Raw genomic sequence first — 23,322 nt, forward strand, 5'->3', positions numbered from 1 at the left:
TCACAGACACCTCAGCAGAGAAGGAGGCTTGTTGCTATACATCTGTCAGATTCTGCAATGATTGTGTGCAGATATTGAGAATATAGCTGACTGAGATGATCACCAACTGATTTCATGGCAACTTGACCTGGAGTTTAAAAGACACTCCTCTGTACCATCCAGCTTCAGTGTGGAGAGAGCAGGTCAGGGGCCAAAGAGAAGGCTTCTAGGATGGTACCCACACATGGAAGAGATGCTCACAGAGGAAGACAATTGTGAGCAGAATCCAGATTCCCCTCAGAAATGCCTGAAGAAACATGAAGGCCATGATAAAGGGAAGAAAAATAGCATGCTTTATGCAGGACAAAATTTATAAAATAAAACTCCTAGGTTAGCCACATCCACCCTACAGGCCTGGAACTTTGTGGAACTGTATTTGGACATGAAGACACTTTAGTGATAACTTAATCAGCAAATAAATCCTGATGAGATTAATTCCAGTTACAGCCTCCTGGCCTTGTCTCCCTCATGTCCTACAGGCAGATTTGAGGCAGAACAGAGACTAGGCTTAAGGAAGTTCCTGCAATATTTATCGTAAATCTGATATTTTGTCAGTAGATTTTCTGATACTCTGTATTAAAAGGAATTACATATAGATACATGGACATGTATGGCTGCGTCCCTTAGCTGTTTACCTGACACTAAATCAAAACATTAATAGTTTTTGAGCTGTTTTTATTAGGGTATAGCTGTATATCTCAATACAAAATAAAAAGTTCAAAAATAAATAAAAGGAATTACAAGTACACCTTTACATAAAGTTAATCATCAACTGATCTGTCTCAATAACCTCAGATATACAGATGACACCACCCTTATGGCAGAAAGTGAAGAACTAAAGAGCCTCTTGATGAAAGTGAAAGAGGAGAGTGAAAAAGTTGGCTTAAAGCTCAACATTCAGAAAACTAAGATCATGGCATCTGGTCTCATCACTTCATGGGAAATAGATACGGAAACAGTGGCTGACTATTTTTGGGGGGCTCCAAAATCACTGCAGATGGTGACTGCAGCCATGAAATTAAAAGACACTCCTTGGAAGGAAAGTTATGAGCAACCTAGACAGCATATTAAAAAGCAGAGACATTACTTTGACAACAAAGGTCTGTCTAGTCAAGGCTATGGTTTTTCCATTGGTCATGTATGGATGTGAGAGTTGGACTATAAAGAAAGCTGAGCACAGAAGAATTGATGCTTTTGAACTGTGGTGTTGGAGAAGACTCTTGAGAGTCCCTTGGACTGCAAGGAGATCCAACCAGTCCATCCTGAAGATCAGTCCTGGGTGTTCATTGGAAGGACTGATGTTGAAACTGAAACTCCAATACTTTGGCCACCTGATGCGAAGAGCTGACTCATTTGAAAAGACCCTGATGCTGGGAAAGATTGAGGGCAGGAGGAGAAGGGGACGACAGAGGATGAGATGGTTGGATGGCATCACCAACTCAACAGACATAGGTTTGGGGTTGGTGATGAATAGGGAGGCCTGGCGTGCTGCAGTTCATGGGGTCGCAAAGAGTCGGACACAACTGAGTGACTGAACTGAACTGATCTGTCTCAGAAATTGAGCGTTTTGTAATCATAGTGAGTAGTCAGGGAAGGCCTAAGTAAAGAAAAAGTTGAAGTCTGAAAGGTCCAACAGAAGTTGCCATCAAATTAGCAGACAACTTGCTTTTAAGAAGTACTCAATGTAACTGATTCCTTCTGCCTGGGATGCTTCCATAATGATCTTATGGAAGTCAAGGCCCAGGCCAAATGAACACAATGATAAAGCAGCCTATCCAATAGTGAGAGTAAGCCTAAAAATATCACTGTCCCCTCCTCCAAACCACACCTAGGCTCTCCCTCTAAATCCCTTGCTGGAATCCAAGTAGAAAAATACAAGTGGAACCACTACACCATGTGTGGGTCTCATGGTACCAAATGCAAACCAACATTGAAATGTGGAGTCCAGTCAGATTTTGGTTGTGTTCCCTTCATTTTCCCATGTTAAGATTCAGGCAGACTTGAGTCCAGGTACCCGTTCTGCCACCAAGCAGGTCACTGGGCCCTGTGCTGAGAATATGGTAAGGAGACAAAGGAAGAGCAAATCAGCTTCCACTCTGGTATGCTGCGTGCTTAGTTGCTTCAGTCATGTCCATCTCTTTGAAACCCTATGAACTGTAGCCCGCCAGGCTCTTCTGTCCATGGGATTCTCCAGGCAAGAATGCCAGAGTGGGTTGTCATGCCTTCCTCCAGGGGATCTTCCCGACGCAGGGACTGAACCCATGTCTGTTACATCTCCTGCATTGGCAGGCAGCTTCTTTTCCACTAGCACCACCTGGCATACCACTCTCGTATGAATTCTGGCCAATGGGCAATAACTGCCGAATGCACTGTCCAGAAAGGATTCTGAGGCTGAGCTCCAACTCAGCAGGAAGATATGCTGAGCTCAATTAGCAATGTCTGCATCACTCGGTGAGAGGGCATAGCTGCACGCTTGCCACCCACCTGCTGTCTTTCTGGAGGGCCTTTGGCTTCGCTGCTCCTGCAGTCCAGGCCCAAGTGCTATGGTTCCCAAATGTCATTAATACTCAGAGGTGGGATGGCTCTGGCCCAGATCACAAATGAAGGGGAGAAATTCCAGTTCCCTCCCCTCTCCAAGCCCTGGCTTTATCTCTGCTTGGTGAAAAGGTTCTTGAAGGCATTGTTGTAGTTCTTGTTAAACGCCGTGTAAATCAGGGGATTAAAGAAAGAGTTGGAGTAGCCTAGCCACAGGAACACGCTTTTCCAGATGGGGGGCAGGCTGCAGGCGCAGAGGGGGCCGATGAGCTCGGCCAGGAAGAAGGGGATCCAGCACAGCACGAACACGCTGATGAGGATGCCCACCATCACGGCCGCCCGCTTCTCCTTCTGCTCCCGCCACGAGGCTCCGCTCGGGGGAAAGGCTGCCGCGGGGCGGCGGGCCTTGCACGCCATCTCAGCCTCCTGAGGGGCCTCCTTTCCCTGGGAACAGAGGAAATGCATAATTCAAAGATAAAATGCGTGAGGCTGGGCAATACAGTGACATACAATACATCCAACCTTGGCCAGCCCCTCCCCTCCAGCCCCATATGAGATGCACTGACCCATCATCATCACATGCGTGTGCTCAGTCGTGTAGTACTCCTTGCGACCCTAAGGACTGTAGACCACCAGGCTCCTCTGTTCATGGAGTTTTCCAGGCAAGAATACTGGAGTGGGTTGCCATTTCTTCCCCCAGGGGATCTTCCTGACCCAGGGATCAAACAGGCATCTCCTGTGTCTCCTGCATTGTAGATATATTTTTAACCCCTGAGCCAACAGGGAAGCCCAACTGATGCCATAATCCACCCCCAAATATTAACGCTAGGTGGAAAAGTTCTTGAAACTGTAGGTTAAAATATGTCCTGAAGGTTCTTCAGGGACTGAGAGTGGTGGTGGTCCCCACAATGTCAGATATTAGAACAAATAATTCTTCACCATCTGGGCCCCCAGGGAATCCCAATCAAATAATAATATGATCTAAAAAGGGGGGCGGGGGAGGCACTTAAGAACACATGCCTTGATGTCAGACCCTGGCTTGAGCTCCAGCCCCACTGGCCAAGCCATTTCCTTGTATGAAGCCGGGTGACCAAGCCCCCTCCCCGCCACAAGGCCCTCGTGAATGAGCGCTGGGAATGTGGGTGGGTGCCCAGCACAACCCCCTGCCACAGGCACTCACAGCTCAGTACTTGTGGAGGGGGGTGGGCTGGGACCCAGACCCTGAATGGAACAGACCCAGGCCTGCCCCTCACAAAGTTCACAGCCAGAGAGGCAGGTCGCCTGTAAACATCAATATTGCAAGAAATTATATGATTACTGTGTGAAGTGGATTCACTTTAAATTAGGAGATAATTTTGTGTTGCCTAGCTTAAAATAAGCCAAGTGTAAGTGACCTTGTGGTGATAATTAGCTAACATTTAAGGAGCCTCTGGCTGCTCTCCACCCTTTCACCCTCAGCCTTTGGTCGCTTCCTATCTGCCTCTTGAGTCTCAGCTTAAAGGCCACCAGCCTCTCAGAGCAGCCCCGTTTCCCCCTTAAACTCAGTCACGTGTCTCTGTGCTCTGGCACCACGTTCCCCTCCTTTGTAGCCGTGGGTGCGATCACGGGTGTCACATGAGGTGCCCCTCTGGCCCAAGCTGAACTACAGCAGGCTGGGTTTTCCTTGTATAGCACCTAACTGGTGGCTCCACCTGGCGCCCGGTCAAAGCCTAGGAAACAGATGCCACGTTGACTGATCGTTTCAACCACACGCTCCTCACCTGCGTGTCTCTTCCTTTCCAGAAGGCTGCCAGCCATGATGCTGGAGAAAACACAGAGGCAAGAGGCTCCCAGGCAAGGACTGCAGCTCGTTTCTCTCCCAGACGCAGCTGGCAGCGGCCATCAGGAGAGCCACCCGACCTCCAGGCACCAAGGGAGGAGCCCGGGTTCCTCTCACCTGGCGCAGGATGGAGCTTAGAAGGCACCCAGGTGGTCTGATCTCTGCAAACCTGCGGCTCCTCACGCTAAGCTCTACCTTCAAATTCTCCATCTCTGCTACTTCCTCCCAACACTCATCTCTATTTATTTGGAAAATCACTAAGTCATCCTGAAACAGATCATGGTGATATGGACAAAGTTGTGTCCTTTCCTTTCTGAGTGTAAACCCAGCCTCCTCCCTCCTGCCACTCAAGAGAGAGAGAAGGAAAAGGCAGGTGACTCCAGGAGAGACCAATAGCATGTCCCTCCCCTCACCGCTCTGCCCCTTATACAGTCCTGGCTCCGCAAACAGCACCCTGCACAGACCAGCGGGCACCCCCTCTTTAATGAGCCATCCCAAGGTTTCTGGTCCACCCGAGGCAGGTAGGAGCTGAAGCTCATTTCTCCCCTTTAGAAGAGGTGACACTGACCAATTCTCACATGATGGATGACCAGCATCCATCCACTAATGGAAGTCTGAGGAAGAAAACTTGACATCTTAAAATCCCCTACAGATATTAGCAGTCTATTGTCTGCAGGAAACAATATTATAGAGGCAGTGGCAGCGGGTGGTTTGTTTGTATTCCTCCCATTCAGCTCATTAAAGGGCACTTTTGGAAAGATTTTTTCTGCTGACCTCAATGACCTCCCAGGCACTTGAATTCCCTTCTCCCTTAACACAATTCCAAATCCTTGTCATGCTACAAAGTAAACACAAGGGGTCAATTCACTTCAAACAGGATCCTGGGGGAAGAGAAGCAGAAAAGGCACATCCACTAATTAGGTTTAAAACACCTCAGCGTCCACCACTGCAGCATCCAGCAGAGTCCCGCTTTGCTCCACCAACGTGGAGCCTGTGTTCACAGCCTGTCACCTGAGCCTGCTGCATCCTGGGCGGAGGGACAGGACAGACAATGCAACCTTTCCAGAACAGCCTCCAAGTCAACAAGTCAGCGAGGTCAGACCCTGGTTTGCTAGAAGACGAACAAGCATGGCTTTTTCCATCTGAAGAAATAGAAAAAAACTAAAAGACAAAGAACAATTCCAGAAAAGCCACTGTAAAAACAGACACTTGTAATGACTAACTCTGATTCGCCCTCATGCCAAACCTTCAGGCGATTATCTCCATTTGACGGTGGAGAAAACACAGAACCTATTTTAGGACCACGTTTATGCTTGGGATGCCTTCAGAATGAATGTCTCTGGCTTCCTGGGAACTGTCTAGGGGCTCCAGCAGTCAGCTCTGGGGCCAGCCCTGAGCTTCTCCATCTTTCCTCTCTGGGTGGGTGTCTCCTCAGCCTCTTTGCCCTGACAATGCTCTCTAGCAGTGTCACTCCCTCAGTCGTTTCCGACTCTTTATGATCCTATGAACTGTAGCCCTGCCAGGCTCCTCTGTCCATGGGATTCTCCAGGCAAGAGTACTGGAGTGGGTTGCCATTTCCTTCTCCAGGGAATCTTCCTGACCCAAGGACTGAACCCCAGATCTCCCACATTGCAGGCAGATTCTTTACTATCTGAGCCACCTCGGAAGCCCTGACAATCCTCCCTACACCTGTTGTAAAACTGACCATTCTGGCTTAAAAGGCCTCAGGCTCTTAGAATCCACTCATCTGAAGGTTAAAATACTGGCTGTTGAAGGCGCAGAACCAGTAGCACCTGCCACCTTCTGTCCTGCTGTAACAGGACAGGTGCTCTGAGTACACGGACGTTTGGAGATATCAGATGTTACGAGCAAGGTCACACGAGCAGGGCAAAGCAGAACCAAGGTGCCTGCCCATCTGTCTGGCTCCAGGCCTCTTTGGCTTCTCTCTGCCATTGTGAGACATGACCTAAAAGATGAGTTCACCTAAACATCTCCATAGAATCTGAGGCTTTTCCATCTAAAGTTAATTAAGGACCAAATCAGCCAGACAATATATGCTGACATTTATTAATCATCTCCCGGGGCTTCCTTGATGGTTCAGACAGTAAAGAATCTGCCTGCAATGCAGGAGACCCGGATTCAGTTCCTGAGTCAGGAAGATCTCCTGGAGAATGGAATGGCAACCTCTCCAGTATTCTTGCCTGGAGAATCCCATGGACAGAAAAGCCTGGCGGGTTACAGTCTCTGGGGTCACAAAGAGTTGGACACGACTGAGCAAAGAACACTAGACTGGACTAGTGCATGTAGGGACTATGAACTGGAATTTTTCATGAAGTCCCAATTTCAAATATCCTGTCCCACTATTCTCATAAGCACTCTGATACCAAGGCACAGATTCTGAATCTTCATGCTGACTGTGAATATTGTGTCACGATCAACACTCCAGGAGGGCAGGAACACGAGTGTCCCGTCCACTGAAGCGTCCCCATCACCTAGTGTAATGTATGGTCTATAGTAAAATCTCAACAAACACTAAATAAAAAGTTATTTGGGGGAGACAAGTCTCTTTTAAGTCTCCTGTGTTTCTACACATTTTGCCAGCAAAGGCACTGACAGCTCTTGTTTCGGACCAGCCTGTCAAGGATGTTTGTATAACAAACAGTCTTGGAAGAGTGAGAGAGTATCTCCCAGTAGAAAAGAAGACAGATTTACCTGCAACCCATTATTAAAGATTCAGGTTTCCGAAAAGCAAAGGGCAGGTTTATATACTGTTCAGTCCTGGGCTGTACCGACTTGAGTTCCCTAATCTGGGAGTTTCCCTACTATTTGTGATGCAAATCCAACTGGCCCACTCCATGTCAGTCGCAAGGGACTTCGAAGGGAAGAGAAGAGATGCACACATGAAGTTCATGCTGCCTGTGAACCACGAGTGATAACATCCTTTGACTCTGACCCAGAAGTCTCCTGTCTTTTGTCAGTGTCCAGTAAACTAGGGTAGGCTGACTTGTGAGCTTGCCAGCAGGGAGGAATCTCAGCATTCCTGACAGTCATCTGCTGCTGGCCATGTGGTTCCACACACCATCTGACTCAGTTATAACAGCATCCAGTGACTAAGGAGTAAGGAAACCAAGGCTCAGAGCAAATTAGGGCTTAGGCAGGATTCCAATCTGAGCTCCCATTTTTGCATTTCCAGCGATGAAGATCTTTATCTGTCATATATGGTGGGCTTCCTGGAGGATGACAGTGAGACAGTAGTACGTGGCAGGAACTCAGAGATGTCAACGTTATGTCCCTCTAAGTAAAAGGAGTGTGCCTTCCCTCCCCTCTAATTAAAAAGAAAATCCAGCTGCCACAGGAAGCACCCACAAACATGTGTAAACCGCCAGTGTCGTCAGATGAACACCCTAAGAAGAACTAGAAAAGGAAAGCAGAAAAAAGAAAGATGGTTCCTAATCACTCCTGAAACCAACTAGCTTGGGTGTTGACACATCCACTATATCGAGGCTCTTCACAAGGCTGGTGGTGGGGACATGCCGATCCCAGGGACTAACCAAGCACTGAGAGCTCTGGGAGAGGACGGAGGACATTCAGAGGCATCCGGTCTTGGTTGAAGGCAATCCGGATTGTAACTGGAATTCCCTATTTCTATCCAGAGCTCAGCAGGTCAGGAGATGGAGTACCCAGAGTGCCATTCTCTCTGCCCGTGCTGTACGGAGATAACCAAGCTCCAAGCTGCACCTCTCAAAGGCACCTTGAAGAGAAAACTAACCAAAATATCCCCTCAAAGTAAACAGAAGCTGTCTAATGTCTAACTTGTCTAACAAACTACAACAGGAAATTTTCTCAGCAGCTTCCCTTGTGCAAAAGAAACCAGAAAATAAAGATGTTTTCTTATTAAAAAAAAAACAGATTAATAAATAAAAGCAGAGCACTGCTGAGCTTGAAAAAAATTACCTTTCCCTTGAGTGTAATTACATACACCACAAAGAACAGTTATGCTAAACTCAGGTATGATCATAACATAAAGGACAATCACTACAATTATTACATTTGGAAAATATGAATTTGGTGGTGGGGGTGCTCAATTACCCTGGGATGGCTAAGAACTCACTGGAGTTAATACGGAGGAAAGGAAACTGTAATCAAGTGTGTTACTTAAAATTATGCAACATTTGTTTCCGTTCTAATATCATCAGATCTAGTCATTCTCTTTTGCGGGTGGAGGCCAATGGAAGGTCCTCTGTGTGAGTTCTTACCTTGAGGTCCCCAGACTCCCAGGCCAGAGAGTCTTGGCATAGAAGGAGGGTGTAATGGAGAGAGGGGAAGTCTTGCCTTCTGCGCAGGCTTTCTCCAGCCCCGGGGTCTTGACATGGCTGCCTAGAGGGCCACGGCTCCCCTGACAACCACTGCCCGTGCTGTGGAGAGTCTCAGTTCCCACTGCACTGTGGGTTCCATTCTTCTGAAGAGTGGGTGGGAGGCCAGACTGAGGATCACCCTCCAAACAGGCTTCAGGCAGTGCCCTAGGAACACTGGGCAAGCAGGCGCCTACAAGCCTTTCTGAGCAGCCAGTCCAAAGCTTTCTTTAATTTTCAAGGAACTCTGTGACCTATGAAAGGGTTAATAACCATGGAATTTGAATCTCATTCTTCTACTGAGAAACTCAATCTTCTCCGAGAACTACACGGATTTAAGAAGTAGCTTGTTGCAAGGTCACTGGACAGACACCTGATCCCTGCACCATACTTGGTCTACATCGCCCTTCGTCTCCCCTGCACTTTCCCCAACAATCCAACCAGGGAAAAGAGAAATGGAAGCAGAAGTAAAGAAGCAGAGTGAATGTAACAATGGAAGAGAACAAGGAAAAGGTTTCTAGAGAGGGGAAAGCCAGGGGTATTTCTAAAAAGTCTAGAGAAAACGCTCCTTTGTCCACACAAGTAGTTCTGGAAACTCTCAGACAATTAGGCATCAGGCTTAAAAGAATCAAATGATAAGTCAGATGTATCGTTACCATACAATTTGATGAATAGACTTTACTTTCCTAAAGTTAAAATAACCTTACAGTTTGATGAATAAAATTTACTTTTCTTATGTTAAAATAGTCTTGCATGCTGGCATGGGACTGGCTTGAGTCATATTTCTTTTAATAGATGGAATCAGAATAAGGGTGGTGATTTTCCACCATCCTCTTCCCAGAGCTTAGCTCTGACTGAACTCTGGTCCCACACGTGGCTAGGTCCACAAGATCAACAGCCCCTTAGTCTTTGGGGTGGAACAAATGGCAGCTAAACATTGAAGATGTGACAAAAACATCAAGTATTCTGTATAGTCTTTAGGTCACTTAGGGCTTTATATACTGTATGCTTACAACACAAATCTAATGTGGAGGGTTAAGTTCGGAGAGGCAAATATTTTGTAATATGACATTACCTAAAATTCAGATCCAAGTCGTCACAAACCTGATAGTTCAATACTATACATTTATTTTGACCTTTACAGGTTACAAAGTGCTTTCACAAATACTATCAGTCTTTCAAGACCACTGTACTTTGGACAGAACACTTGTAAGACATCATTGCGGACTTCCCTGGTGATCCAGTGGCTGAGAATCTGCCTGCCAAAGCAGGAGATGCAAGTTCAATCCCTGGTCCAGGAAGATCCTACATGCTGCGGGGCAACTAAGCCTGTGCATCACAGTTACTAAGCCCGAGCTCCAGAGTCCGCAAGTCACAACTACTGAAGCCTGTGTGCCCAAGAGCCTGTGGTCCACAACAAGAAAAGCCACTTCAGTAAGACCTCACACCACACCTAGAGGGTAGCTCCCGCTTACCACAACTAGAGAAAGACCTCGTGCAGCAACGAAGACATAGCACAGACAAAAAAATAAAATAAAAATTTTAAAGACTATTACATTTATAATTCTGTAATTGTGGTTTACTAACATGAATCCCTGGAGAAGACAATGGCACCCCACTCCAGCACTCTTACCTGGAGAATCCCATGGACGGAGGAGCCTGATAGGCTGCAGTCCATGGAGTCGCTAAGAGTTGGACACAACTGAACGACTTCACTTTCACCTCTCACTTTCATGCATTGCAGAAGGAAATGGCAACCCACTCCAGTGTTCTTGCCTGGAGAATCCCAGGAACGGGGGAGCCTGGTGGGCTGCCATCTATGGGATCGCACAGAGTCAGACACCACTGAAGCAACGTAGCAGCAGCAGCAGCAGCATGAACCCCTGGAGAGCAGAGACCACTCCTACGAAACCTCAGAGGCTCCCATGTTGCCTGATGCGCAGGTCAAATATGCGTAAGTCAAATAACCTTGAATAACATCTGCGTGGCCTTTTGGGGTGATTTTAAAATACATTCACAGGTTCTTTCACTCATCTCCCAAAAGTGGAGCCTAATTCGCCTTCCCTTGAGGGTGGGGTGGAGTTAGTGACTCACTTCTAATGAATAGCTTTTAGGGGAAGTGATGAAACGTAGCTTCTGAGACAGCTCATAAAAGGCACTGCAGTTAAAAAAAAAAAAAAAGGCACTGCAGTTTCCCCCTTGCCTCACTCTCAGACTGGGGGAAGCCGGCCACTGTATCGGGGACGACACCCAGGCAGCCCTGTAGGGCCCTCCGCTAACAGCCGTGTGAGGCACAGCAACAACCACAAAGGACCTTGGACCAGAACACCCAGCTAAGCTGTTCCCAGTGCCAGACCCACAGAAACTGAGTTCATGCATGTTTGTTGTTTGAAGACACTAAACATAGGGGTAATTGTTAAGAAATAACTAGCTAATCCACCTATAATGGTGAGCAACAGCAGTAACAGGTATAAAATAATAACTTATTATTTACAACTTATAAGAAAAGTTGCAAAAAATAGTAACAAAAGCAGTACAGTGGCCATCATTTAGGGTTTACTATTTTAGTTACTCCATATACACTGTTATCTCATCTACTCTTCACAAGAATGTTAAGAGCAATATTTCTATTTTACCTACAGGGAAATGCAGATGGAGCTGAACTCACTTGGCTAGAGAGTTAATAAGTGGAACAAAAAGAATTGAAATACAGGTCTCCTTGTTTCCAAATCCCAAGTTCTTAACTAATGTGCACACTGTCTCCCAGCACATGTTTATTGATTGAGTGAATGAAAGAAGGTATCAACCAAGGCTGCATTATAACCTTCTTGAGCCTGAGGCATCCATGCCTCTGTGGGCCTTTCTTCCATTAAAAAATATTAAAAATTATATTTTATGGTATTATTATAAAGACTAATATAATCAAGGCTGAACTCATTATTACCTATTCACTACTATTATATTCACTTTCCCTCTAAAAGAAATTAAACAATTTCCATGGGCCCCTAAAAGTATGGCAGCTCTCGGTGGTATATCCACTATGCCTAATAAGTAAGCATGCCTTGGTATCAGGCACAGCTATCAGACAAACAATTAAAATGAACAAAATGTTTAATGTTGCATTTTAAAAACCAACCAAACAATCTCTATTGACTTTGCTTTTTTCCTCTTCTAAGCAGTAAAGAGTATAGGATAGTAGGAAACAATTATACCCCACGGGGGGTGCATTAGGGACAGCAGAATATACTATATCATGGTGTCCCATCTATGAGGTGGGGAAAAAAGGATGCAGATGGGAATTAACCCCCACTCCAGAGAGAAGCTGGTGGTGCCTCTGTATTCACTTGTTTTTCAACTCTCCTACAAAAGAGTTCACAGTTTTGAGATCCTGCTCCCTATGGATGGGCTGCCATCCACCTGCCAATGCAGAACCCACAGGAGACACAGGTTGGATCCCTGTGTCAGGAAAATACCTGGAGAAGGAAATGGCGACCCACTCCAGTATTCTTGCCTGGAGAACCTAGGAACAGAGGAGCCTGGGAGGCCACAGCCCATGGGGTTGCAATAAGATGACACAATGAGTACCTCAGAGCTATCTGAGAACCTGTCTTCCAGGATGAAGTTCTCAGAATGTCTGCCAACATTCTCAACTTTTAGGTTGCTTTTTTCTTGTTGTTGTTTTTAGTTGACATCCCCATGACCCACCTTGACTGGGATACGACTGTCTCACTCCCATGAAGTTCTAGATGCTTGTGACAGTGCTCAGAAATTAAATTTCTGCAGAGAACACAGCATAATGAAAAAGGGATGAAAAGAACAGTGATTTTATTGATAGATCCAGGACAGACTTTAGCTTCTCCACGCAATAACTGTGAGGTCATGGATGAACTCACTTTATGGGACCTGAATTGGATCATCTGAAGAATGGATGCTTTTGAACTGTGGTGCTGGAGAAGACCCTTGAGAGTCACTTGGACTACAAGGAGATCAAACCAGTCAATCCTAAAGGAAATCAACCCTGAATATTCACTGGAAGGACTGGTGCTAAAGCTGAAGCTCCAATACTTTGGCAACCTGATGTGAGGAGCCGACTCATTGGAAAAGATCCTGATGCTGGGAAAGATTGAGGGCAGGAGGAGAAGGGGGTGACAGACCATCCCCTGTCATGGTTGGATGGCATCCCCAACTCAATGGACACAACTTAAAGACTGAACAAGAACAAAAATGAGAGCTGTGTGGCAAAGATGGCTAATGCTCACCAAAGAGTCATAGGCTCCCCTAGTCTTCACAGACAGCGTCTGGCCAATGGACTGTGCCCAGAAGGGGCTCTTCTGGGTAAGGCAGGTAGAAGCTGCTGTATCTCCAGGTTTCACTTCCTCTTCCACAGCAACCTCAGAAACCACATGTTCAAGACAGCATAACTTAAAGATGACAAGGGGCCTGGATCCACAAGTCACTGCCTGGAGGAGAGCTGAGCAGGGGAGGGGCCCACCAGACCCACACTGAACTTTGCGTGAACCTGGGTTAAACCGTTAGTCTGGGGCTTCTGCGTTACTCAGCGTATCTTAGCTTATCCTAACAAACAGACGCTGTATTGCCAATGTGTCTGGAGCCTAAGGATTAAATAAGAGGAAGAAGGTAAAGGGTCACTGTGCCTGGAAGAGGGAAGGAACTCAGTCAGCATTTCTTTCCATGTCTACTTTCAAAACTTGAGGCATGATTGCAGATTCCTCCCTGATCCTATTTTAGTGTTGGGACCTAGTCACAGAATCCTGAAAACGGTGAAGGGTGAGCGCAACCTCATGAACAGAGGCCTTCTGCCTTCCTAAATGCTCCCATCACCCACAAAAAGCAATAAAGACATTTTGCAGGACCTAAATTCAACTCTACTCATTTCCCCTGGAATGCAGAGAAAAGCAGGTTATACAGAGTGAAATAAATCTGGAAGAGAAAAACAAGTATCACATGTTAATGCATATATATGGAATCTAGAAAATGGTCCTGATGAACCTATTTGCAGGGCAAGACTAGCAATGCAGATCTAGAGGATGGTCTTGGGGACACAGGGGTGGAAGGAGAGTGGGGGATAAACAGAGAGAGTAGCATTGACATATATGCACTAGCACGTGTGAAACAGCTAGTGAGAAGCTTCTGTGTAACACAGGGAGCCCAGACCAGCCCCTGTGATGACCTAGAAGGGTGGGACGGAAGGAGAGGGGTGGAAAGGAGGCTCAGGAGAGAGGGGGTTATATGTACTCGTGGCTGGTTCATGTTCTTATACAGCAGAAACCAACACAACATCATAAAGCAACTATCCTCCTACTAAAATTTTTTATAAAGCAGGTGGGGGAAGACACAGGGAGAGTATTTCTGGCACATTAGTTAAAACTTCTGTTTGGGTGTGGTCAACAAGCTTGCAACTGCTGACTCTGCAACATTACCCAGGAGTTTGAGTGATGGCTTGCTGGAGTCTAAAGAAGCAGGATGTTCTTGAACCCATCTCATCTACAGCCTCGGCATCATATGATTCAAGACTCTTAGCCGTGACTTAGACCAATGCTGTGTCTTAGAGGAGAAAGCTTGCAGCCCAAAATGGGAAAGAAGCTCATGGCTGGCAGGTGGCTAAATCACCAGGCCGCCCTGCCTCCCAGAGAACTTTCTCCCTACCAGTGACCATCCTGACTGTCCAGCTCCCCGATCATTGAGGCACATCTGCTTTGCTATCAACTGCTTGAATAGGGTCTGTCAAAAATGAACACTAAACTCAGGCGTGGCAAGCCTTTCTGGCATGCATTTCACCATGATTTCTCAGGGTGCACCCTGGATTGATGTAGCCAGTAAAAGTTTGCCCTGCCTTGGCAATCAGATAGAAAAAGGATAATCACCCCAGGCATTTCCAAGGGACCTTTCAAAGGACATCATTAATTCTGAATAAAGCTCTTGCTTAACAACACTTTCCAATTATAGACTTGACATTCCTGTTTTATCCTACAAAACTCCTCTGCCATTTCATGAAGGGTGTGGGGGGGCGGGAGATGCCTGCTTTTAAAAATACACATATTTGAATAACCTAAGCATCTGAGTTAACTTACAGAATTAAAACAAAGCTAACAACAAAAAAACTGACCCCCTTTCTTTCCCACCTCGTGTCCCCTTCCCCTGGCCCATACATTGTATTAGGAAAGAGGCAATAATTCCTATTATTCTCCAGGACTGAGGGCCTGAAGCCCACAAAGTGAGCTCCAGAGGAGGGAGTTAGGGTCTCTTAGGGTCTGACCAAAAGGCAGAGAGGCTTCCCAGGTGGCTCAGGGGTAAAGAATCTACCTGCCAAGCAGGAGATACAAGTTCGATCCCTGGGTGGGGACGATCCCCTGGAGAAGGAAAAGGAAGTCCACTCCAGTATTCTTGCCTGGAGAATCCCATGGACAGAGGGGGCCTGGCGGGTTACTGTCCATGGAGTCTCAAGAGTCTGACAGGAATTACAGACTAAACAACAAACAAAAAAAGCAGAAAGCCCTCATTCTAAAGACAGTGGAGAGAAGTTCTGCCAAATGCGGGCTCCTCCCTCTCATTCCTTCGTTTCCGGCGCGCATTGTAGATTGCCAGGCAAAGCCCGGCCCTGAGGATGCCCTCACTCCAGGCAGCTCTGCGAACCCCTCCACCGCCGTTTGCCAGGCACTGTGCCAGAGGTTTGCATTCTTTATCTCACGTAAGCCAAGAGCCCTATTAACTTAGGAATTAACCAGTCTAAAGAGCAGGAAACAACGCCCACAGAGATTAAATAACTGCCCCAAGGTCCTGAGCTTTCTATCTCTTTCCAAAGGATAGCACTGAGGTTGACATAGTGAAAGAAAAGTGATACTAGGATTCATCTTTATCCTCACTTTCCCCTTGGCAGGAAGCTGGCCAATAGCGTGAATAGTCTCGGGACTGCAGGGGTGAATGAGGGTGCAGTGGAGACAAAAATACCGGGCGAATGGTCACAGAAATGTGTTCAACGGCAGGACGAATTACCAGCCCCCTGCCGTCACGCTTGGCCTAGCCGGGGCTAGGAAATTGGCGGCTGAGAACTCCCACGGACACAATAGCTCCAGGGGAAAAGCAACGGAGGGCGCCGTGGATCCGCCGCGAGCTCAACGCTACCGAGGAACACTGCCCCTGCCGCCCCTCCCAGCCGCGTGGTGGCCGCGCCGGCTCCAGTCCGAGTGGGCAGGTGCTGGATCTCCTTTCCCCACCGCACACCATCCACGCATGAACCCCTCGTGTGCGCGCTAGGCGCGGATGCGGAGCTCCTCCGCGAGGGCTGCAGCAGAGCAGATGGCAAACTCCGCGTGCGCTCAGGCTGGCCAACCTGAAAAGCTTGCGCCAAGTGTGCAAACTTGCACCTCCAGCTCTCCCTTTCGCCAGACTTCCTCGTCCCCCGGCGACCCCTTTCCCAAATCCCCATTCCCCAGCCCGCGCCTCACCTGCACGGTGGAGGGCAAGGGCAGCACAGCCCTGCAGCGGCGACCGAAGCGAAACTTGGCCGCCTTATATATCTTCCAGTAGACAAACAGCACCACGCCGAGCGGCAGGTAGAAGGCGCCGCAGGTGGAGAAGACGGCGTAGGAGGGCTCCTGGCTCACCTGGCAGCGCTGGAGTCGAGCGTCGTACGCCTCGCCCCAGCCGAAGAGCAGCGGTGCGAGGGCGATGAGCGCCGAGAGCGCCCAGGTGAGCGCGATCATGAGCACCGAGGCGCGGCGGCGGGCGCGCAGCGTGTACTGCAGGTGGCGCGTGATAGTCCAGTAGCGGTCTAGGGCGATGGCCGCCACGTTCCAGATGCTGGCGGTGCAGCACATCACGTCGAAGGAGATCCACACGTGGCACAGACTCCTGCCCAGCCGCCACCGTCGCCCAGCCGACAGCTCGCTCACCAGGCTCAGGGGCATCACCAGCGCGGCCACCAGCGCGTCCGACACGGCCGTCGAGGCCACCAAGTTATGCGGCACACGGTGGAAGGCGCGGACGCGCAGGATGGTGACCAGGACCAGCAGGTTCCACAGGAACGTGGCCGCGATCAGCAGCGCCAGCAGCGTCACCACCAGCACCGAGAAGACGGAGAAGGGCGGTTCTCGGCCCGGCGGGGCCGCGCCGCCTGCGGTCGATCCGACGACCGCGCTTGGGTTTGGGCTGCTGCTGAAGGCTTCGGGTCCCAGGCGAAGGGCGACGCCGGTGGAGGCCACCGAGAGGTTAGCTGCCTCCATAGCGCGCGGCGCGCGGGATCCCGGCTCCCCCGCGGGGACGCAAGCGCGCCCTGGGCTTGGCGTGGACGCGGCGAGTGAGGGCGTGGAAGGGGGCCTTGCGTGATGGGGAGGGCAGACAGGAGTCCGGTTTGCCCTACTCTGGTCCCTCATGGGCCGCGGCTCCCCGCCCCTCTGGCGCCTCGCCGTTGAGTCCTCGGGGGTCTCTTTCCAGTGGAGAAAAGAGTGGGCCCCTCAGGAGTCCGACTCGTCACCTTAGTCCCCGCGCCAGTCCCTCCTGCCTTTCCTCGCGGTTCCCAGGGCAGCGGGCTGTCACAGGGCTGGGAGCCCGAGGGCGTGGCGGGTGTCCGCGCGCAGAGTGGGTTTGGAGAGCGGCCCGCGACTCCGCGCCCGGCGGCCTGAGCTGAGCTACACCCGGGTGGGCGAGGGCGGCGTGGTCTGGGGAACCAGCCGATTGCAGCAGGGCCTTCGGACTGTCCCGTGGGTCCCCCTCTCCCCTCTGCACGGAGAGAACCCTAACGCGGGAGTCCCCGAAGAAGGCTCACAACCGCCTAGGAATTCCATAGCCGGATCCCCGGGACTCGCCCGAGGTACGGTTTGACATCTGGAAACAGAGGGACCGGCCCTGTCCGGGACCGAGAGGTTCCGCTTTCCTAGATCTCCATCCTAAGTGGGTGTGAGCTAGGGACTCAGGTGTTAGGGATGCTCAACAGGAAGCTCTTGGACCCGGCTCCATCCTGCCTGCGGCTTCCCTTACTACCCTTCCGCCCCTCTGATGATTCGTGCTGCCTTGAGAAGTTCTCTCTCTGGCTCTTAGAGAGAACTCGGCTTCTATGCGTTTTGGCCGAGGCCCTGAGAAGGGCGTGTCCACCACCTCCTCTCCCTCTCCAACCCAACCTCACTGGCTTTCCACCCCGCCCTCCCTTTGCAGTTGCCGAAGTGCCTGATCCTGGGGCACGTCTTCCAGTTCTTCACATCCAGGGTGAAGATGGAGCTCTATTTTGTTGACCTCTGGACAAAGGTGGAGACCAATGGGAAGTGAAATTCCCCTAACCCGCCCGCCTCCCCCGTTTTCAGTCTCTTTACACTTTAAAAAACAGTTCAATCATAATGCAATCAACTTAAAGCTGCCTTCCAGCCTGTTCCTGGGAGCAGAGTAGAAATGTAAAGGACACAGAGCCCAAACTGCCCCATCTCTTGTCAGGACAGCTTGGTTTCTTATTAACACCGAGCCTCAGGCTGAGCAGGGTCTGCAGAAGGGGCTTTCTGTGGAAAAATACCCTAAGCTGCAGTGGGTGATGGGGGTTCTTCCCTGGTCCTCTGAGCATCCCACCCCTGGCATCTGGAGAAATCTTTGGGGATCAAGGACAGAGAGAATGTCCTTGCTCTCCCTTCCTTAGCCATTCACAGACTGGGATGCTCTGCATCCTGTGTGGGACTGCTCTTGCTGACACAAACAGAATCACTCCAGGCAAAGGAGTCGGAGTGAAAATACTTGGACTTTCAGGCATAATGGTCACGTGGTTGATAAAAGTAATGGAAATTGATGAAGTGTTCAGAGATCACAGAGAGGGGGACGCTGTGGTGGGAGCAGTCCTTAGGCTTACTGAATGGTTAGGCAGGCACTTCAGTGTCGCACAGAGATACATGGAGGATGGGACCTGGCCAGAGTGTGAGTAGCTGGGGTCAAGCCACCTGGAGATGGACAAGCAGGTGTAAATGCCGAGGAGCAGGGTTTGCAGGAAACGTGGAGAAAGCTGGATTTGGGATGGTGTTGAGAAAATTGACATAACAAAGACCATCCTTTAGGGAAAAAAATGGGGACTAGTTTTTTAAATGGTTTCACAAGAATTTTCTCCCTATTTTATTTGGCAAACATTCTAACAAGAGCAAAAAATATCAAAAATGTAAAAGTATTCATCTTGCCTCAGTCAGATGCAGGGCATGCTTTTGTTTTCTGTCCTTTGCATATATCCACATACATTTTTCATGCCTAAAATCAATTTTTTATTTTGCAGATTTCTCTTAATATTTTTCATGTTGCTATATATACTCTTCATAGTTATGTTTTTTTATGTTGTTCCATGTATTAAGTCAGAGACTTGAGCAACTTAAGCTTTCTGAGACTGTTTTCTCATTTTTAAAATGAGGCTAATTATAACTGTCATGAGATTATTATAAAGCTATAGTTTAATAGTTTACTAAAAGTTCAATAAATGATGACTGCTGCTACTATTTTAAATTTCTATTTCAAAGCTTAAATTCCATTCTCTTGTGACCTTTTGACGAAGATTGTATTTTTCCAGTGGTACTCTCTCAAATATTTGTAACCACACAATACATTCACACCTTTTACTTCACTTGATCTTACCCACTTGCAGATGGAGAAACAGTGAGAGGTTTGTTGCCTGTTAACTGATGGTGGAAGCAGGACTCAACTCTTCTGGTCCCCTCCCCCATCTGTCCTTGATACCCAGCAGCCCTCCATACACTGGACTGGGGGTTCAGTTTGATGGTTTTTATTGAACTCTTTTATTTTTTTTTATTTACTTAAAAATTATTTAATTGAGGGATAATTACAATATTGTGTTGGTTTCTGCCATACATTAACACGGATCAACCATAGGTATACATATGTTCCATCCCTCTTGGACCTCTTTCCCACCTCCCACCCTATTGAACTCTTTTATATAAATTGTTTCATGTGATAAGTCTGCTTGTCATGTTAAAAAACTATATTGTCCCCATTACAAAGCTATATTATCTCTTGGGCTTTCCTCCTCTCATCTCTGACTACTCTCCCTTGCTCACCACACTCCAGACCCCTGGCTCTTATTCTTGAAGGTACAAGCACATCCCATTCCCAGTGCTATGGGGTGTGGGTGTGCTGGTCCCTGGGATGCTCTTCCCTCAGGTAGTCATGTGGCTCATTTGCTTATTTCCTTCTGGCCTCTGGTCCAGTGTTACCATCTCAGACCATCCCTGATCATCAGATCTACAATCCATCACTCTATTGAAAGGCAGCTCTGTCCCACTCTTCTGCTTTATTTGTCTTCACAACAGTTCATGGAAATCAGGTTATTTGTTTAATTCCTTTTTGCTATCTGCCTCCCTACTATGAAAGCTCTTTTTGAAAGAAAAGTGAAAGCATTTGTTAGTTGCTCTGTGGTGTCCAGGTCTTTCCCACCCCATTGACTGTAGCCCACCAGGCTCCTCTGCCCATGGAATTCACCAGGCAAGAATAGTGGAGTGGGTTGCCATTCCCTTCTCCAGGGGGTCTTCCTGACTCAGGGATAGAACCCTGGGCTCCTGCATTGTAGGCGAATTCTTTACTATCTGAGCCACAAGGGAAGCCCAAGCTCTTCTTAGGCAGGAAATATATTCACCACTATATCCTGAGCATCTATAGTTGAACCTGGAGCTGGGGATTAGGGGTGTTGCACTGTGGAAAATCTACCTATAACTTTACAATCAGTCCTCCTATCTGCAATTCTACATTCACTGATTCAAACAACTGCTTGGTGAATGGTACTATAAGAGGTATTTACAGAAAAAAAAAATCTGTGCATAAGTATACCTGTGCAGTTCACACCGCTGTTGTTCAAGGGTCAACTGAATTTTAGTGCCAGGTACACAGAAGGTGACAATAAATTTGAATGGATATGTTGAATGAGTAAATTGAGGCACAGTTGGGAGAGGTGATCCAGGCCTGCACATTCATGTAGGCAGGCCGAGGTTACCAGGTGCGGATTCGTTGTTATCCAGGCTCTCTCTTAGAGTTGTGTGTGCAGCAGGCCACCTTACAGGGTGAAGGAATCCCTCTCCCGGGCCAAGGGCAAGCTTGCTTCCATTACTACGACGTGAGGAGTCCCCGAGCTGAGTGTTCCTCTCTGTAACCCAACCCCCTGCCTACGCAGGGTCCAGCCTGGGGCCCTTTCTAGAACCCCATGAACTTGGGAAACGTGGAGAGCCAGTACCCATGAACATGGAGCTCCGACTGCAGCTTCTGCCCAGGGGAATAAAGTCCTCTGCCTTTGGCCTGGGAGTCTTTTGTCTTGTTACAGCATCTATGAAAAACTTACATGGTGGCTTGTTAGCCTGCAAACAGGGTAAACTCCTAGCCCCTGCCCAGTTCTTGTCAGGCCTTTGGCTTGCTGATTTTCCAATTACAAGTAGCAGGGCTTCCCCGGTGGCTCAGTAGTAAAAGAATTCGCCTGCCGATGCAGGAGACTTGGGTTCAATCCTTGGTCCGGGAAGATCCCACATGCTGAAGAGCAGCTAAGCCCGTACACAACAGCTGAGCCGGTGCCCTAGCGCCCGAGCGCTGCAACACGAGGAGCCACCGCACTGAGCAGCCTACACCGCAGCTAGAGTCCACTCGCCGCAGCCAGAGGGCAAGCCTGAGCAGCAGCGAAGACCCAGCGCAGCCAGAAATGGACAAACAAACAAAACTGTTTTAAAAAGTTATAGTTAGCAGAATTCTTTCACCCTTTAGAGATTATTTCCTTGATATATTTCCCCCCAAATTTAGGAACTGAGTAGAACTGTAGGAATTGTGTGATTGCTCTTTTTACATGTTTTCAAAGTGTACCCTAGACAGATTTAATGGATTCACTGTTGTGTTAGTTCTGGCATTGGAGAAACAAGAGAAAGACCGAGAGTCCTGCCAAAATCAATTTTTTATTAGAAAAAGAAGTGTTTAATTGGGGTATAATGATTTATTTCAATTGTTTTAGTTTGCTTTTATTCAATGGCTAAAAAAGCCCTGATTTTTCTACATGGTGATTTTTATCATGTACATATTCTTGTGTAGAAACTGTTCATCCCCTTTTAACTACTTTATATCAGAATCTGGATACCGATCTTATGGCTATTGATCAATTTCAGTGTAATTAAAGAGCAGGTTTTCATCCTTCTTGTTGTCATATATTTTTTTCTCTGTCATTCTTTTCTTTGCATTTATAATTTTATTACATTTTGTTGAGTAACTTTTTTTCTTTTATATGATAGGACCTATTGATTTTGTCTCCACCGATGTTCTTAATTTACTTTGTAATGATGTTACTTTCCTGCCTTTTATTTCTGTTACTAAAGTTTATGGATAGATTTAGGAATTTAACCTTTTGATTTCTCTGGAGTCATTGTTGTGTGTGTCCCAGCAGGAAATGGTGATCTGCCTTCTCATCCCTGGGCCATGTGTGATTCTGTGCAGCAAAGCCCAGTCCTGACTGTTGGGGGCAAAACATTGGGAGGTTCAGAGGCAGATAAGATGTTGTTCTGACCCTGAAGACTTTTCATCCAACACAGAACAAAATCTATCTGTGATGGGACTAGAATACAGCAGAATGTGCCAACAGTTGATTAGAAGTAGAAACAAAGGTATCTGGCTTTGCTGCCGGAGAGGAGTCACCTCCAATGAGAAGGAGCAGAGAGTGTGGCAGCTTTTGACCTGGATGCTGATCGACAGGAGGACTTTCCCTGAGGGAGGTGGAGGAGGAGGGAAGTGGAGGGAGGAGGAGGGAGGTGGAGGGAGGAGGAGGGAGGTGGAAGCGGAGGACAGGGGCATAGCCATCTGAGGAAGAGGGGTGAGCAGAGACAAAAGAACAAAAACAAAACAAAGGGACCGGCAGAGAAAGATCTCCAAGTGCCTGCAGTTCATTCCCTTCTGGTCTGTCAGGTATTGCTTTTAAAGCAAACAGAGGTAGAACATTCCATCATCTTTAATCACATGATTCTATGCTTTAGTGATTCCAGGCATCTCCTGCAATGACCTTCTTCTGCTTTCATTAAAAAAGCTTTTGTTCTTTTATATTATTGCCTTTGTGCTCTCCAGATGGTTTTTAACATTATTTCATCAGGCTCTTTTCCTATCTGTTCAGTTCATCAGTTCATCAACTCTCAGACCTAGTTAAGTGTCACCTCCTTGGAGAAGCTGGTCCTGGTCCCCACCTCTGCCTCACCCCCGGCCTCAGCAGTGACCTTGCTCTGGTTGGACCCGGAGGCAGTCCTGGGACAGGACATGTTTCTGCCTCTCCTTGGAAGGCAGCAGGGTTCCTGAGGATATGGCTGGGTTCTCCTTGCCCTTGTTCCCATGGCTCAGTGAGCATGTATGCATGTGTGAATGAATGAGTGAGTGAAGGGATGAGAGAGTCAAGAACTAACTCACTGAAGGTGTGTAAGCTGGAAGGGTTAATTTTGAATTTATGCTGGATCTGCTTCTGTGACTTTAACCCCCGTCCTGCCACTTTTGTAAGCAGACATAATAGCCAGCCTCAGGGAGATAATCTGTGCGGCCCACCTGTGAAGGACTGTAAGGGACACCCATGGTGGATTCGTG

General features: G+C 48.0%; 1 protein-coding gene across 1 annotated transcript; it reads right to left on the reverse strand.

Moving 5' to 3' along the window:
- Positions 1 to 985: 985 nt before the first annotated feature.
- Positions 986 to 20,824, reverse strand: LOC136165258 (5-hydroxytryptamine receptor 5B-like). The gene is made up of 2 exons (XM_065931405.1): positions 16,212 to 20,824; positions 986 to 3,018 (listed from the first exon to the last, which is right to left on the reverse strand). The coding sequence occupies exons 1-2, from the start codon at positions 17,136 to 17,138 to the stop codon at positions 2,686 to 2,688; spliced, it is 1,260 nt and encodes a 419-aa protein (XP_065787477.1). The 5' UTR covers positions 17,139 to 20,824; the 3' UTR covers positions 986 to 2,685.
- Positions 20,825 to 23,322: the final 2,498 nt, after the last annotated feature.

The sequence above is a fragment of the Muntiacus reevesi genome, chromosome 3, assembly GCF_963930625.1.
Source record: "Muntiacus reevesi chromosome 3, mMunRee1.1, whole genome shotgun sequence".
Classification (NCBI taxonomy): Eukaryota; Metazoa; Chordata; class Mammalia; order Artiodactyla; family Cervidae; genus Muntiacus; species Muntiacus reevesi.